This window comes from Bos javanicus, chromosome 7 (assembly GCF_032452875.1).
Source record: "Bos javanicus breed banteng chromosome 7, ARS-OSU_banteng_1.0, whole genome shotgun sequence".
Lineage (NCBI taxonomy): Eukaryota > Metazoa > Chordata > Mammalia > Artiodactyla > Bovidae > Bos > Bos javanicus.
The window spans coordinates 12,207,300-12,225,545 of record NC_083874.1 but is presented as its reverse complement, the minus strand read 5'-3'; the positions used below and the strand labels follow the sequence as shown (position 1 = coordinate 12,225,545).

Genomic DNA, 18,246 nt, shown 5'->3' with positions numbered 1-18,246 from the left:
TTTCCAATTTTTCTTGACTGGCGAAATGGTGCTTCAGTAAACTGCCCTTATTGTGTCCCCATGTACACCCCCAAACTTTCTTTGAGGTGCTCAAACAAGTCTGTCCCCAAGGTTTGCTGAGGGACAGATAACCAGCGTGGCTGAAGTCCTGTGAATGAAGTGGATTGAAGGAGGAAGTGAAGTGAATAGTGTTAGGTAGTGGCCAGCCATGCAGGAAATATAAGCCAGGGCAAGAGTTTCTGGTTTTATTCCAAGGACAATGGGGAGCCATGGGAGGTCTCTGAGCAGAGCAGTAATGAATATGACTTATGATTCTCCTCTGGCTTCTGAAGAGAAAAAACATTGATGGAGCAAAATGTAGAGAAGCAGGAAGACCCATTCGGAGGTAGAAGGGGCATTAGGAGGTAGAAGTACCCATTGGGGTACCAGGGTGGCCTCTGACCTGCACTGGCCTCAGGGCATTTGCATTACTTTTCCTGCTGCCAAGCTTAGAACTGTCTCCCAGGATCTATACCTGGTGGACTCTTTTTTTTTTTTTTCCTTCTGTTTTTTTGGCCATGCCTCGAGGCATGCAGGATCTTAGTTCCCTGATGATTGAACCTGAGTCCCCTGCAGGGGAAGTGTGGTGTCTTAACCACTGGACCACCAGGGAAGTCCCATGGTGTGTGTGTGTTAGTCGCTCAGTCATATCTGACTCTTTGAGACCCCATGGACTGTAGCCCGCCAGCCTCCTTTCTCCATGAAATTCTCCATGCAAGAATACTGGAGTGGGTTGCCATTTCCTTCTCCAGGAAATCTTCCCAACCCAGGGATCAAACCTGGGTCTCCTGCATTGCAGGCAAATACTTTACCATCTGAGCTACTAGGGAAGCCCCCATGGTAGGCTATTCCTTGTCATTCAGGTTTGACTCAGCGGACACCTCCCTGGCTTCTTGGAACTTTGTTCATGCTAAGTCACTTGTATCTGGCTCTCTGATCCCATGGACTGCCTGCCAGGTTCCTGTGTCCATGGAATTTTCCAGGCAAGAATAGTGGAGTGGGTAGCCATTTCCTCCTCCAGGAGATCTTCCCAACCCAAGGATGGAACCCGTGTCTCCTGCATTGGCAGGTGGGTTCTTTACCACTAGCGCTGCCTGGGAAGCCCTTGGAACTTTGAAGACATACAAAATGAAGTCCCTGACCTCAAACACCTTTAAAGAGTCGGTCCCTGACCTCAAACACCTCAGTCTTGTGGGTGAGACATACAAATAATTACAGTGGAGATGAAGCAGGAAGAAAGTGCCTGGAATGGGGCTGATAGGCAGACAGGTGTGGATTTCTGAGCTGATTTGCTACCAGACTAGGAAATTTGGGGACCAGGGGCTTCCCAGGTGGTGCTAGTGGTAAAGAATCTATCTGCCAATGCAGGAGATGCAAGAGACACGGGAGTTGATCCCTAGTTTGGGAAGATCCCCTGAAGTAGGAAATGGCAACCCACTCCAGTATCCTTGCCTGGAAAGTTCCAAGGACAGAGGAGCCTGGCAGGCTACAGTCCATGGGGTCTCAAAGAGTCAGACACGACTGAGCAGACACATGCATGCTGAGTTGTAAGCTGGGAATCCAATGTAGTGATTGATTTGCAGCACAGTCTGGACAAGTGTCTCTAACATGCAGCCAGGAACTTGAACCATGATAAGGAGCAAACTTGCAGATAGAGTAAGTGCAAAAAGCCAGGTGCAGAAGAACCACTTTTGAGAATATTCTTTGCAAGATGGTTTGTGACGGTTAAAAAAAATGGATAATGGAGAAAAAAATTGGGGAGTAGGTATGTGCAGTGAAATACTCTTAAGCAGTGAAAATGAAGGAACGTGAAGGGGAGGACAGATGAAGGTTAAAAGGATACATTAAGATACCATATGTATTGTTTTATACAAAACAATCTTTTGTATCTTTTCTGAATGGACGGGTACATAGTAAAACTGTGACTACCAGTCTCCAGGATTAAAATTGGCAAATTCAAGGTTTAAGGACAAGTATAAAGCCAGTTTCTCTCATATTTGTAACCTTTTATTTCTCAATTGGGGTAATGAGTTGTTGTTCAGTCACTAAGTCACTGTTTGTGACTCCATGAACTGCAGCATGCCAGCTTTCCCTGTCCTTCACTATCTCCTGGAGTTTGCTCAAATTCATGTTCATTGAGTTAGTGATGCCATCCAACCATCTTATCCTCTGTCTCCCCCTTCTCCTCCTGCCTTCAACCTTCCCCAACATCAGGATCTTTTCCAATAAGTGAGCTCTTCAAAACAGGTGGCCAAAGTATTGGAGCTTCAGCTTCAGCATCAGTCCTGAATATTCAGGGTTGATTTCCTTTAGGACTGACTGGTTTGATCTGCTTTCTGTCCAAGGGACTCTCAAGAGTCTTCCCCAGCACCACAGTTTGCAAGCATCAATTCTTTGGTGCTCAGTCTTCTTTACGGTCCAGCTCACATCCATCCATGACTACTGGAGAAACCATAGCCCAGACTACACGGATCTTTGTCAGCAAGGTGATGTGTCTGCTTTTTAATATGCTGTCTAGGTTTGTCATAGCTTTTCTTCCAAGAAGCAAGTGTTTTTTAATTTTGTGGCTGTAGTCACCATCTGCAGTGCTTTTGGAGCCCAAGAAAATAAAATCTGTCATTGTTTCCACTTTTCCCCCATCTATTTGCAATGAAGTGATGGGACTGAATGCCATGATCTTAGTTTTTTGAATGTTGAGTTTTAAGCCAGCTTTTTCACTCTTCTCTTTCACCCTCATCAAGAGGCTCTTTAGTTCCTCTTCAGTTTCTGCCACTAGGGTGTCATCTGCATATCTGAGGTTATTGATACTTCTCCCAACAATCTTGATTCCAGGTTGTGAGTCATCCAGCCCGGCATTTTGCATTTTGCATGATGTACTCTGCATATAAGTTAAATAAGCAGGGTGACAATATACAGCCTTGACATATTCCTTTCCCGATTTTGAGCTAGTCAGTTGTTCCATGTAAGGTTCTGACTGTTGCTTCTTGACCTGCATACATATTTCTCAGGAGATAGGTAAGGTCGTCTGGTATTCCCATCTCTTTAAGAATTTTCCAGTTTTGTTGTGATCCACACAGTCAAAGGTTAGTGTAGTGAATGAGGCAGAAATAGATTTTTAAAGAAAATTCCCTAGCTTTTTCTATGATCCAACGAATGAGTACAGGGTAATGAGTACAGTGGTGTTGTATTTTTATCTTTCTCTCCCCTCCCCCCATATATAATGTATTTACTTGACTATGCTGGATCTTCCTTGAGGCATGAGGGATTTTTCAGTAGCGGCTGCTGGGATTTAGTTCCCTGATCAGGGATCGAACTCAGCCCCCCTGTACTGGAAACTAGGAGTCTTAGCCACTGGACCACCAATTGTTGTTGTTTAGTCGATAAGTCACGTCTGACTCTTTGTGACCCCATGGACTGTAACCCAGCAAGGCACCTCTGTCCATGGGATTTCCCAGGCAAGAGTACTGGAGTAGGTGGCCATTTCCTTCTCCAGGGGATTTTCCCAACCCAGGGCCTGAGCCGAAGTCTCCTGCATTGACAGGTAGGTTGTTTACCACGGAGCCACTAGGGGAACCCCTGGACTACCAGGGGCATCCCTATATATTCTATTTGTATATACCTATATTATATGCATATTACCATATATTTATCTATATCTATAATGTGTTTTATCTATTTTTATCTATACTTGTTTGAATGCCCAAAATATCAATACTTCACTTAAAAAACAAGGGGGCAGGACTACCTGGCTGTCCAGTGGTTAAGACTCTGAGCTTCCACTGCAGGGACACGGGGTCAATCCCTGGCTGGGGAGCTGAGATTACTCATGGGGCACTGTGCAACCAGGAAAAAAAAAAGCAAAGCAAAACAAAAACACAGGGGGCAGAACAAAGGTATTCATTGTTTTCGGGTATGTATTTCTCTATCTTTGTCTTTGCATTTTTTTGTATTGAATTTTTAAACTCTAAAATGAAGCCCCCCATTTCATCATGCCTATTTACATGCCCCTCCCCAACAGGAAAATCCTGCTGCTCTTTTCACTGTGCAAATATCTGTAAATTAATGTCCTTCCCCAAAAGGTCAGCACCTTGTGAAATTTTCTTAACTTCATTTTTTTTTTTAATGCTCTTTCCATGTTGAAACTTTGAAGAGTGTTGCAGCCCTGTATAGCTGTGTGGGATTATGGGATTATGCCTGGTGAGTCTACTGCTGCTGCTAAATTGCTTCAGTCGTGTCCGACTCTGTGTGACCACATAGATGGCCTCCTACCAGGCTCCTCTGTCCCTGGGATTCTCCAGGCAAGAACACTGGAGTGGGTTGCCATTTCCTTCTCCAATGCATGAAAGTGAAAAGTGAAAGTAAAGTCTCTCAGTCGCGTCCGACTCTTAGCGACCTCATGGACTGCAGCCTACCAGGCTCCTCTGTCCATGGGATTTTCCAGGCAAGAGTTCTGGAGTGGGGTGCCATCGCCTTTTTCTGGCCTGGTGAGTCTAGAGAATAGTAAAGAGGTCCGGAGTGCCGTAAACAATCCACCTGCACTGCAGCAGACTCCAGAGACAAGATTCTGTTCCTAGGTCGGGAAGATCCCCTGGAGGAGGGCATGGCAACCCACTCCAGTATCCTTGCCTGGACAGTCCCATGGACAAAAGAGCCTGGCAGGTTGCAAAGAGGAGTCCATGGGGTTGCAAAGAGTCAGACATGATTGAGCGACTGAGCACAGCACCGCGTGACTGGAGGCAGTGAGGAAACGGGGGAGAGAGTGTGGAGAGATGAGTGTGGGGGATGGGGTGAGGGTAGGGGATGGGGGGTGGGGAGGGGGGTTGCGGGTGTGTGGGGAGGTGATGGGAGCAGATAGGGCGAGGTCTGGAGGGCTGCAGGGAGAATTCTTTGCTGTTCCTGAGTGAGATGGGATCCCTGAACGCGGAGGAGCAGAGGAAGGGCGTGCCCCGCCCCAAGTCCTCACAGGCACTCTCTGGGGGCTGCACGGGGAACAGATTTTGGGGAGGAAGGAGGCAGGAGCTGGGGTCCCAGGGCGGAGGGGGCTCAAGTTCAGGTGGGAGATGATGGAGACCATGTCCAGGTGCGGGACAGAGGAGGCAGTGAGAAGTGGGCGAATTCTGGACATATTCTGAAGTGGATGGGACCTGCCGTCATACCAAACTGGGGAAGGGGTGGAGTCAGAGAGAGGTTAAAGATGCTCCCAAGTTTGGAGCCTTAGTATCTGGCAGGTTGGAGCTGCCATCAGCTCGGTCTAGAGGACAGCGGAAGGGAAGATCGCAGAGGGGGGCACGTTCAGGGAATCGGATGTAGAAGGGTGAGTGGGAGGTACCCGTGCACCTTCACGTGGGGAGCTATGAGGCTGGTGTCCATTGCACAGACGGCGTACAATGCCGAGAGTTACCGCCAGAGGGCAAGCGCACCCCATCACAGTCGCGGGGAGGCGCGGGGAGGACCGGCTCGGCCGCTTCCCATAGCCCCCTGGCTGCAACTCCTCACCTGGGTGCGAGACGGGGACCTCGCAGATGCCAGGGCCAGGCGACCCCGAGGTCCCAAAGACTAACACGACGCGGCCGACCGTTTATCTGCCTCGAGCACTCCAACCACCATTCCCCACTGTGCCGTTCCCACCTAGCGTCTCTGCAAAAATCCACCTCCACAGGGGGACCTTCCCTGGCCACCCTGGGGGCCCCGACCCCTCGAAGGCACATTCCATTTTAGTCTCTTCCTAACAGTTAAGGGTCTTCCCTTGGGGCTCAGCTGGTAAAATCCGCCTGCAATGTGGGAGACCTGGGTTCGATCCCTGGGTTGGGAAGATCCCCTGGAGAAGGGAACAGCTACCCACTCCAGTATTTTGGCCTGGAGAATTCCATGGACTGTTACAGTCATTCAGGACTGAGCAACTTTCACTTTCAACAGTTAAGACTCTGAAATAATCTTATAAATTATCTTATAAATCATTTTATAAATCATCTTATAAATTATCCTGTGTTGCCTGTTTTCTGCAGTTCAATTTAAAGTCTGTGCCAGGAACTTCCCTGGTGGTCCAGTGATTAAGTTTCTGAGCTCCCAGTGCAGAGGGCCTGAGTTTGATCCCTTGTCAGGGAACTAGATCCCAAATGCTGCAACTAGAACCTGGTGCAGCCAAATAAATAAATGTTAAAAAAAAAAAAAAAAAAAAAGCCTGTGCCAGTGAAGACCCATTTTCTGTGGTGTCCATCTGTAACCCCAGGGCTCAGAATCATTCCTGGCCTCTAATTTGTGCTAAAGGAAAAAAAAAAAAAAAAACGAACCAACAACGCGTTCATCATAGCTTACTCATAGTGCTACCGTGTACCAACCTCTGCTTGAAGCTCCTTACATAAATTATCTCCTGCCTTCAGAACAAGCCTGCTAAGTAGAGATTGACTTTTTCTTTTGTCTTGTGTTTTGGCCACACCACCCAGCTTGCAAGATCTTAGTTCCCCAAAAAGGATTTGAACCCCCGCCATGGTAGTGAGAACACAAGAGTCCTAACCTCTGGACTTCCAGGGAATTCCCCCAGGTAGGGACTGTTGTTATCTCCATATTACAGAAGAGGAAACTGAGGCCCAGAGAGATTCAGGGACTTGAGATTGCACAGTCAGAAGTTTCAATGTCAAGAGTGAAGTCCAAGTTCTTCCTTGGTGGCTCAGTGGTAAAGAATCTGCCGATGTAGGAGACACGGGTTTGGTCCCTGATCTTGGAAGATCCCACATGTCTCAGAGCAACTAAGCCCATGTGCCACCACTACTGAGCCTGTGCTCCAGAGCCCATGCTCCGCAACAAGAGAAGCCACGGCGATGAGAAGCCTGTGCACCGCAACTAGAGCCACCCCTGCTCCCCACAGCTAGAGAAAAGCCTGCACAGCAACAAAGACCCAGCACAGCCAAAAATAAATTTTTTTTAAGTTAAAAAAACTAAAAAGCTTTAAAAAAACCAACACAGTGGTACTACCAAGAGTGTGTTCCATGGTCTAGCTCAGCACAGGTAGGAGATAGCAAACCACTTTACTGGTCATCCGTCTGCTTAGATTCAGTACATTGTCTCTTTTTTTTTTCTTTTTATTTATTAAAAAATATTTTTTTAACACCAAAAACATTTTGTCTTGGGGTACAGCCAATTAACAATGTTAGGCACGTTGTGTTTGGTACAGTGTTTGATAGAATATCACTGACCAGAAAACATGGATGTCACATCTCTAGAAAGAAAACCTGTAGTTGTTCAGTTCCCAATATGTACCTTAGTTTTTTGTTTGTTTTTATTTTTCGAGTAAAACTAAGAATCTTGACCAACTTTTCACTCAGCTGTTCTGGTTTTAAAGGATGAGCTACAGCTGTGTGTTTTTCTATACCAACATAGCACTTATTAAATGCTTTTGTACCATGAGTAAAATTTGAGGTGTTTTGCAAAAAAAGAAGTGAAGCCCAAGAAGCCCGACTGCAAAGTCTGAGTTTGCTAAAGGATGAATGGGGCCCCAATGGTAAAAGGGCCCCTTAGGGAGTTCAGCATTGTGTCTTGAACCCCTGTTTCTACACCGACCCTTCTTGGTCTGCACAGCCTACACACTCACAGCCCAGTCCCCAGATACCCTGCCAGGCTAGGGGGAGGCGTGAGAACCCAGCAGGTAGGGGTTTTAATCTTCTCCCCATTGTAGGTTTGTAGAGGTGCCTCCCAGGCTGCCCAGCTCAGGGGCAAATTATTCAAAGTGGATCTGGAAGGAGTCTCCTGGTGGTTTGGTGGTTAGGACTTGGTGCTTTCACTGCTGTGCCTGTTTGATCCCTGCAGATCAAACTCAGGTTTGATCACAGATCCTTGCACAGATCCTGCAAGCCTTGAAAAACAGCCAGAAAAAGGAAAAAGTGGATCTGGAGACCCCAGATTCCAATTACCAGACAGCAGGGATGGCTGCCTAAGGCCCTGAACCCGGTCCCAGACTGACCAACAGACAGATAGACCCATGATCCTCAGCCAGCTCAGCAGGGCCTGGCTGCCCATAGGTTTGGGGAAGCCTGGACCCCAAGATCTTCCAGCTCAGTCCAGGGCTGCTGCCAATCAGACCGGGTCTCTGGGTCAAGGGGCCTCAGCCTTCCCAGTGCCCCCCTTTGCCCTTGGCAGCCAGAAGACCTTCTTGGACTGCACCTAACTGGGTAACTAGGGATAGGCAGGCTGCAGCATGGGCAGGATGTGGATGCCACTGTGTCTTCTCCACTGGATCCACGGGAAGTGGCCTCAGAGCTATGCAAGGCTTGGCCCCTCACGCAAGGAAGTATACAGGTAGGAGGAGGAGAGGGCTGGGTCTCAGTCCTGATAGAGCACGGCCTGTGGCACCAGACAGATTAGGGTCAGCCTTGCATGCTTCAGCTGAATGTCTCTAATCTTTAGTTTTCTCTCCCACCCAGGCCAGTGCAATTGCCACCATCTTGGCCCCAGCTTCTGCTTATGGCCAGCCTGTCCCCTGAGTCTGTTTTTCCATCTCGTGGCCAGAGGGCATGAAGGATTTTTTTAGTTGTGGCATGTGGGGTCTAGTTCTCTGACCAGGGATCAATCCCAGGCCCCCCTGCATTGGCAGCATGGAGTCTTAGCCACTGAACCATCACGGAAGTCCTGCCTTAATCACTTCTGTAGCCCGATCCCTGCTCTAGCACAGCAGAGCCAGGCACACAATGTTTGTTGAAGAAATGAGTAAGTAATAGTAGTACTTGCCTTCTAAGGGCTATTGCACAGCCTGAACGAGAGGGGGACAGGGAGCACTGTCATCTGCATTCAGTTGGTGCTCCATAAAGATTCTGGTAATTCCTACCAAGTGTCGTTTATGGTCCAAACTTTGAAGCTAGGCATACTTCAGCTTAACTTCTGCCTTAGCTGCTGGTTTCTGTGTGACCCGGAGCAAGTGGCTTCCCTTTGTGCCTCAATTCCCACCTTTGCAAAAGACAGTTAATGATAATTGAGAACTGAGACTTCCTTGGTGGTCCAGTGGCTAGGACTCTGCACTCCCAGTGCAGAGGGCCCAGGTTTGATCCCTGGTCAGGGAACTAGATCCCACATACCACAACTAAGAGTTTGTGGGCTGCAACTAAAAAAAGATCCTACATTCCGCAGTGAAGATCTGGCCCAGCCAAATAAATAAATATTTAAAAAAAGATAGTTGAGAACTCATGCAAACTGTCTGGAACCATGCCTGGTGGTGGTTTAGTCGTTAAGTGATGCCCAACTCTTGCAACCCTACGGACTGTATGTAGCCTGCCAGGCTTCTGTCTAGGCAATGGGATTTTCCAGGCAAGAATACTGGAGTGGGTTGCCATTTCCTTCTTTAGTTTGGGGGGACCATGCCTACCAGCATGTCAGTTCCCAAGACCCTTTGGCTTGCTATCCATTCAGCAAAACTTCACTGAATCCAGGCAACTCAGTGGTGATCCCCCAGCTCAGGACCAACCACCTCCATTGTCCCATCTGGCACCCAGTGGAGGGGACTCTTGGCCTGGGATCCAGCTGTGTACCCTCTTCCAGAGCTGCTGCTCTCCCAGGGGGCACACAAGGATGCTCTAAGGGATAGCAGGCCCCTCAGCAGCTATGTAGACTCTGGCAAGCAAAGCAGTCCCCTCAGCAGCTGTATAGACTCAGGCAAGCAAGGGACTTCTTTGAGCCTCAGTGTCCTCATCTGTAAACAGGGATAATAATGCTTCCAGCCTCGCAGCATGGTGGGAAGGAGTGAGTTCCTTGAAGGTGAGTAGCATGGGCTGGGCAGAGTGTTAGGGTTTGGTGTTCGATTTTGTTACAATGCACTGCCTGGGGCTATAGATGTAAACAAGAGGGAGAGACTCCCTGTCTTCAGGGAGTAGATATGCTGGGAGAGAGAGGAACATTAGCAATCCCCTAAAGAGACATAACAATAAATCTTTAGGAAAGAGATGAGAGTGCTGAGAGAGAGACCACCAGGAGGGTGAATTTGTCTTGGATGTGCTTCTGAAGGGGGAAGGGTGGGTTGCAATGAGCTCTGGGAGGATGGATGGGAGAGAGATCCAGGTGGAGGGCATGGTAGAGGCAATGGTTTGGAGGCAGGCCTAAGTTTGGTGTGGGGTTGCCAGGTGGTGCTTGTAAAGAATCTGCCTGCCAAGATGTAAAAGTCGGGTTTGGTCCCTGGGTTGGGAAGGTCCCCTGGAGGAGGGCATGGCAACCCATTCCAGTATTCTTGCCTGGAGAATCCTATGAACAGAGAAACCCGGTGGGCTGCAGTCCGTAGGGCCACAAATAGTTGGACATGACTGAAGCAACGTAGCACGCACACATGCACAAGTTAGGTGCACTGAAAGAACAGCAAGGAACAGAACTACCGTGCAATCCAGCGGTCCCACACCTGGGGCTAGACCCAAACCAAACTGTAATTCAAAAAGATAGGTGCACCCCTATGCCCATGGCAGCACCATTCACAATAGCCAAGACCTGGAAACAGCCTAAGTGTCCATCAACAGATAAGCGGATAAAGAAGATGTGGTACATCTATACAATGGAGTATTGCTCAGCTGTAAAAAGGAATGAAATAACGCAATTGGCAGCAACATGGATGCAGCTAGAGATTATCATTCTAAGTGAGTGAAGTCAGAAAGAGAAAGCGTGGAATCTAAAATACAGCACAAATGAACCTACCTACAAAACAGAAACAGAGTCACAGGCACAGAGAACCAAACTGGGCTGCCAGTGGGGAAAGGGGTTGGGGAGGGGCAGAGTGGGAGTTTGGGATTACTAGATGCAAACTATTACATTTAGAATGGATAGACAACAAGGTCCTACTGTAGAGCACAGGGAACTGTATCCAATCTCCTGGGATAAACCATAATAGAAAAGAACATTAAAAAGAGTGTATATATATGTATAACTGAGTCACTTTGCTGTACAGCAGAAATTAGCACAACACTGTAAATCAACTCTACTTCAATGAGGGGCTTCCCGGGTGGCACCAGTGCTTAAGAACCTGCCTGCAACACAGGAGACAGAGAGACTTGGGTTTGATCTCTGGGTCAGGAAGATCTCCTGGAGGACTGCGTGGCAACCCACTCCAGTATTCTTGCCTGGAGAATCCCATGAACAAAGGAGCCTGGCAGGCTACAGTCTGTGGGGCTGCAAACAGTCAGACACAACTGAAGGGACTGAGCACACACATACACATACTTCAGTTAAAATAACAGAAAAGAGGGGATTCCCTGGTGGTCCAGTGGCTGAGACTCTGTGCTCCCAGTGCAGGGGGCCCAGGTTTGATCCCTGGTCAGGGGACTGCTGCTGCTGCTGCTGCTGCTAAGTCGCTTCAGTCGTGTCCGACTGTGCGACCCCATAGACGGCAGCCCACCAGGCTCGCCCGTCCCTGGGATTCTCCAGGCAAGAACACTGGAGTGGGTTGCCGTTTCCTCCTCCAATGCATGAAGGTGAAAAGTGAAAAGTGAAAATGAAGTCGCTCAGTCGTGTCCAACTCTGTGCAACCCCATAGACAGCAGCCCACCAGGCTCCTCCGTCCATGGGATTTTCCAGGCAAGAGTACTGGAGTGGGGTGCCATTGCCTTCTCCAGTCAGGGGACTAGATCCTGTTAATACATGCCTGTTAATACATAACAATGAGATCCACATGCTGCAACTAAGATCTGGTGCAGCCAAATAAATAAATATTAAAAAAAAAAAACAAAAAAAGAACAGTGAGGAGGCCAGGGTGGCTGGGGCAGAGAGAGCAGGGAAGGGTTGCAGAAATATAGAGGTGGGCAGAGGGGATGGTGGGGTGCAAGGTTTAAGCAGAGAAGGACCATGTTCTGGAAGCAAGTTCTGGATCCACTCAGTTGGAAGGGCTCACAGGAAGAACTAGCATTTTTTTAGTACGGACTATGTACCAGGCAGTGAGCTAAGGGTTTTCTGTTTAATCCACCCCGCCTACCCAAGGATCCTGGAATACCACCCTTCCCATTGTCCCTCACCCCAGAGGTGGCAGCAGCTTCCTACAAGTGCCAGTCCTCAGGCCACCTCATCGTCTCCTGCTTTCAAAAAGCAGCCCTGGTCTGCGTTAATTCTCTGTTTTGAAAGGCCTAGAGCAGTTTTCTTTTCTTTTTTCCCCTGGTTGAACGTTGATGATTTTGCAGGTGAGGAAACTGCAGCCCAGAGAGGCTGAGTAAGTTGCCCCAACTCACACAGCCAGCAGATGCCAGAGTCAGTATTGAACCCAGGCAAGGTAGGATGGAGTCCCTGGCTCCAGACTCCACTGCTCGCTCTCTCTTAAAATTTTATCTATTTGTTTATTATTTAACTTTGGCTATACTGGGTCTTCATTGCTATGCGAGGGCTTTCTCTAGCTGCAGTGAGTGAAGGCTATTCTCTGGTTGTGGTGCGTGGCTTCTCATCACCGTGACTTCTCTTGTTGCAGGGCACGGGCTCTAGGCTGTGGGGTTTTAGTAGTTGCGGCACTCGGGGTCAGTAGTTTTGGCATGTGGGCTTAGTTGCCCCTCAGCCTGTGAGATCTTCCCAGACCAGGGAGCAAAGCTGTGTCCCCTGCATTGGCAGGCAGATCCTTAACCACTGGACCACCAGGGAAGTCCAGAACTCCACTGCTCTTGACTCATCTCTCTGCTCCCAGCCCCCGGTGCTCTCTGAGCTGGGCTGCATGGCTGTCCACCTTCGAAATCACCTCTGTTTGGCTAATGTTGCTCCTTCTACATCTCTGCCTTGGAATCTGCCCTGCTTATTCTCTCCAACAGCTGTGTGCTGCTCGCAAGCACTTGGCACCTGTGGTTCTCTGGTGTTGAGTCGGTAGCCCATCCTCCAGTCAGCAGGGGTGTTGTGCGTGTGTGCTAAGTTGCATCAGTCGTGTCCAACTCTCTGCAGCTCCATGGACTGTAGCCTGCCAGGCTCCTCTGTCCATGGGATTTCCCAGGCAAGAATACTGCAGTGGGTTGCCATTTCTTCCTCCAGGGGATCTTCCCGACATAGGGATCGAACTCTAGTCTCTTATGTCTCTTGCATCGGCAGGCAGGTTCTTTATTACTAGCGACATCTGGGATGAGAAGTGTCAGCGCAGCCCAAAGGCATGAGCTGAGCATCACAGATAGACACATGGATGCACGCACCTTGGAGAGATGCAGGAAGACAGGCTGAGAGAGGCGCTGACCTGGACCATGCACACTGGGTCCAGCAACCAGGGATGCAGGGACAGCCAGTCGGATGTCCAGAGTCCTCCCTGCTCTTGGGGACGCCAGGCCCAGCCCCAGCTGTGGGGGTCAAAGCACACAATTATTGAGCATTTACTGTTTGCCAGGCCCTGCTCTTAAGTATTTGATAGGCACTAACTCGTGGCTCAGATGATAAAGAATCTGCCTGTAATGCAGGAGACCTGGGTCCGATCCTTGGGTCGGGAAGATCCCCTGGAGAAGGGAATGGCTACTCACTCCAGTATTCTTGCCTGGAGAATTCTATGAACAGAGAAGGCTGGCGGGCTACAGTACATGGAGTCGCAAAGAGTTGGACACGACTGAGCAGCTAACGTTTTCACTACTTTCACAACTCATGTCATCCTCAGAGTAGCCCCATGATATAGAGGTCAGTAGCATCCTTTCATTTCTTTTTTTTTACTTTTTGGCTATTCCACTCAGCATGTGGGACATTAGTTCCCTGACCAGGTATTGAACTTACCCTCCCTGCAGTGGAAATGCCGTGTCTTAACTGCTGGACCACCAGAGAAGTCCCAGTAGCATCCCATTTTATGGAAAAGGAAACTGAGGCCCCAAGAGACAAAATCACTTCCTCAGAGTCACACAGCAGTATGTGGCAGAGGCAGCATTCAAACCCAAGGCCTGGTGGTTCCTGTTTTAAACCACTGAGCTGGACCTCCTCTCATAGAATGAGTCAAAGATACTTCCAGCTGCAGGGAGGACAGATGGCCTAGCCCAGACTGGGAGGCACAGTGCTGACCTGGTCCTAGGGTTCCCGAGAAACCAAGGCCAGGTGACAGATGGAGCTGCTGGGGGAAACCTGGGCTTCCTGAGTCAGAGACAGGACCCATCTGCCCCCAGCTGCCCCTCCTGTCATCCCCACCCCCAACCCCGAGTCTCCATGAAGCTTCATGCTCAGTGTGGCATCTACAGGAACTCCATAAAGCTTGATCAAATCTAGTTGTGTGTGTGTATATACATGTGTGGGGGCTTCCCTGGTAGCTTAGTGGTGAAGAATCCGCCTGCCAATGCAGGGAATGCGGGTTTAATCGCTGATGGGGAAAGATTCCCCTGGAGAAGGAAACGGCAACACACTCTAATATTATTGCCTGGAAAATCCCATGGACAGAGGAGCCTGGTGGGTTACAGTCTATGGGGTTGCAAAAGAGTTGGACGTGACTTAGCAATTAAACACACACATGTGTGTGTGTAGATCTGTGTAAATATTTGTGTGTATAGATGTGTGTAGATGGTGTGTGTACATGTGTGTAGATGTGTGTAGATATTTGTGTGTACATGTGTGTAGTGTGTGTAGATGTATGTGTGTAGATATATGTGTATAGATGTATGTTTGTGTGTAGATGGTATGTGTGTGTAGATATGCGTGCATGTGTGTTTGTGTGTATCCCTCCAGTCAGGTTTCCTGGGAATGGGTGGCCCCGGACTAGAGCGTGGGCATCTGGGGTGCCCTTTCCTCAGCTGGGCGCAGGCTCTGCAGTGGATGAGGGCAGCCCGGCTTTGGGCGGCTGGAACCAGGGCCCTAGCAGATGGATCCGTCTGGCACAGACGCAGGGACATGTGGCGCTGTCGGGGTTCCCTCCAAATGCCCCCTGGAGCGCGGGGTGGGGGGCTGGCCAGGCCCCTCTCAGCCCTCTTCCTGCCTCAGGAAGGAAGGCCCCAGGTGAGGGGAGCAGGAGGAGGGGACCTGAGGAAACAGATGGGCCTGCGGGGCGTGGGAGCCTGTGACCTCTGACCCCACAGGCCTGCACAGGGGGGTGGGAACAGGCCAGGCGGGCAGCTCCCAAGGCCCTGCTCCAAGGGCCCTGAGTGGGGGAGGGTCACCCGAGGCCCACAGAGAGGGGCATGCTCTCCCTCCTCCCTCCAGGGTTCTGTGCCAACCCCAAGCAGGGTCCGAGTGGGCAGCTTGGCCCTGGCACTGTGAGCACCCCTCTATCTGGCAGGCACGAGGTGGCTGTTTCCCCCTCCCTGCCCTGCTTCAGCTGTGCCCACCTCCTGCCAGCCGGGGAGCCAGCTGGGAACCTTGGTGCCAGGGGGGGCCCCTGGAGTCCCTGCCCCCTCCTGGGCAATGCCAGCCGGCCCCCACCCCCACCCCCCAGGCCCAGTAATGGGTGGGTAATGAGTGCTGGGGGAGCGGGGAGGGGCGGGGGATGCAGGTGCCACAGGCGCTGGCACGGGGGCCGATAATCAGGTTTGCCAACGCCATCTGTCACCGCACGAGCATCTGGGGCTCAAGGTGACCCTGTCACCCTCAGTTACAATTATGAGTTTGGCATCTGTATTAAAGCCCGCCAGCCGGCCAGGCAGGGGAGGGCTGGGGTGGGCACGGGGGTGCACGGTGAGCCCTGTCCCGGGGGTCCCGTTCCCAGGGGCTGCATGGCTGCCAAGGCACGGGCTTCTCTGTGCCTGGGAGAGTTCATGTGTGTGTGTGTGTGCATGCCAGCCTCCACAATTCTGTGAGTGTATCTGTGTGCAGGGCTGGGAGTCCTGGCTTTTTGTGTGTCTCTGGGTGTGGTGGTTGTGTGTCTGAGCTTAGGAGGTTGGCCAGGGCTGGGGGGCAGCGCTAAGATCATGTAGGTACACAGATGGGTGTGTGTTCAGGTGCTGGGAGGAGTGTATGGCAGTTCTGGGTGTCTCTGGATGATGGTGTGTGTCAGGGTGAATGTGTGATGTAATGTGTGTGATGGTGTATGTGTGTGTGTGTGGTTGTGCATGTGTAGCTGAGGGTGTGTGGCGCTGTACACCTGATGGTCAGAGGCTGTATGTCTGGGCATGTGGGTCTGTGTAGAAGATCCTATTGAAGTGGTGTGTGTGCATGTTTGAAAATGAGCAGGGGCGGCAGCTGGGAGAGGCTCTCTGTGTGGCCGGCGCAGGGCTCCTCTCCTGCCCCTTCAGTGTGTTCCTTTCCTCAAAGCCCCTGCTGCCAAAGCTCTAATGTGGGGGATTGAAGAAGGCAGGGAGCTGGCTCTGAGGGACACCCTCTGTTCTTGGATCCGGATTCTGGGTCCTCGATTATTCTTTCTTTTTGTTTGTTTTTGGTGGATTATGTGATTTTAGTTCCCCAACCAGGGATTGAACCCAGGGCTCTGGCAGGGAGATCACCACATCCTAACCACTGGTCTGCCAGGTAATTTCCCACTGGGCCCTTGATTCTAGATTCTGGAGGACAGGATCTAGATTTTTGGATTCTAGATTGTGGACACTTGTGCCTGGGCTTTTATTTTTTTATTTTAAAAGTGATTTTATTTATGTATTATTTTTAGCTGTGCTGAGTCTTCGTTGCTGCACAGGCTTTTCTCTAGTTGCGGAGAGTGGAGCTACCCTCTAGCTGCGGTTTGCAAGCTTCTCACAGAAGTGGCTTCTCTTGTTGTGGAGCATGGGCTCGAGGGCATGTGGCCTCAGTAGCTGTAGCTCCTGGGCTCCAGAGCCCAGGCTCAGTAGCTGTGGCACACGCGTGTAGTTGCCCTGTGGTATAGGGGATCTTCCCGGATCAGGGATCAAACCTGTGTCTCCTGAACTGGCAGGCGGATTCTTTACCACTGAGCCACCAGGGAAGTCCCATGGACCTGGACTTTAGATTCTGGGTCCTGAGTTCTTGGATCTAGATTCTAGATCTTGGTATCTGGGAATCTAGATTCAGGTTTGATTCTGAGATCTGGTTTTGAATTCCGGAGTTTGGATTCCAGGCTATGAATTCTGGATCTGAGTTCTTGCTTCTGGAGCCTGATTTCCCATTTCTGAGTTCTGTGTGATGAGTCTGGCCTGTCCTCTCTGCCCTTCTATTCGGACAGGGCCAGTGGGCTCCCTTTACTCCACACCACCTCCCACCCCAACCTGATGGGTGCAGAGAATATACATGGCCACCAGGGGACACCCTTGGCTCAGACTTGGGCCAAGCTGACCCAGACAGAGGAGTTAGGGGACCACCCTGGCCCAGATGGACCCAGCCCTTGGGGGTGTACAGGGACAGGCTTCACCTCCTTCCCCACCCCTCTCAATCTCACCTGGTGACTGATGTCTCTCAAGCATGGAGATCTGGACCCAGCATTCCCACTGCTGGCAGTCTGGACCAGGGGACAGGGCACCCAGTCCATGGGTCAGATTGAGAAGAGATGTGTGCCTTGAGAAGGGCTGTGTGTGTCTGTGAAGGCGTCAATGAGTGCATATGTGAGGGTGCACTGTGTGTCTGGTGTGGGCACACCCCAGACAGTGATCCCGTGGCATGTGAGCCTGTGTGGTGGTGTGTGGTCATGTGTTACTGAGACTGGCAGGGTCCTCATATGATGTACATTGATGGGGCTACATCTGTAACTCTGAAGGTCACTCTGGCGGTGTGGGGGTACTATCCCCTGTCATATGGGTGTGTCTGGCTGGGACCATGATTGAGTCACTGGGAGTCTGTGTGTATATCTGTGGGTGTCACTGTGCCCATGAGGGTGTCTCGGGGTGTCTGGGGCAGTGTCCCTGACTTGGTCCCTGTGGCAATGATGTCTTCTCAGTTGGAGTGTGAAGACATGTAGAACAGAGGTGTGCCTTCTGAGAGGGTCTGACCAGGGAAGGCCTGTGGTCCAAAGGGGAGTGGAGAGGGGACCCAGGTGGGTGGGACCAGACACACTCAAAGTATTTCCTTCATTCCTTCCCTATCTCTGACCCTCGTCCTCCCTGGATCTCTGTATAGCAGTGTCTCTTCTCACCTCTTAGCATCTCTGACTTTGTCTACGTGTCCTGGTTGCCAGGCAGAATGGGCTCCATGGGTACCAGCTGACTGGTCCTGTCTCCCACTCAAGCCCTTCATCTTCCATCTAGGTCTCCGGCTCTGCCTTCCTTTGGCTCCTTCCCTCTGTCCTTCCTTATTTGTGAGTTTCTCTTGCAGGTCTCTCCCATCTCTTTCTCCCTCTCTGCCTCTGACTCGGCTTCTAAGTGTCTTTCCCCATCTACAGCTCTGTCTGTCTCTCCCCATCTCTGTCTCTCCCCGTCTCTGCCGGCTCGAGTG

At 50.5% G+C, this 18,246-nt stretch overlaps 1 protein-coding gene and 1 non-coding gene across 2 annotated transcripts; both read left to right on the top strand.

Moving 5' to 3' along the window:
- Window positions 1-8,014: 8,014 nt before the first annotated feature.
- On the top strand, window positions 8,015-13,954 carry DAND5 (DAN domain BMP antagonist family member 5). Its single transcript, XM_061424629.1, is given in 6 exon segments — window positions 8,015-8,054; window positions 8,213-8,352; window positions 11,977-12,090; window positions 12,665-12,719; window positions 12,722-12,790; window positions 12,793-13,954. Coding segments are annotated over 6 exon segments (657 nt in total). The 3' UTR covers window positions 13,032-13,954.
- TRNAG-CCC (transfer RNA glycine (anticodon CCC)) lies at window positions 9,017-9,089 on the top strand. Its single transcript has one exon. It is a non-coding gene; the product is annotated as a tRNA-Gly (tRNA).
- Window positions 13,955-18,246: the final 4,292 nt, after the last annotated feature.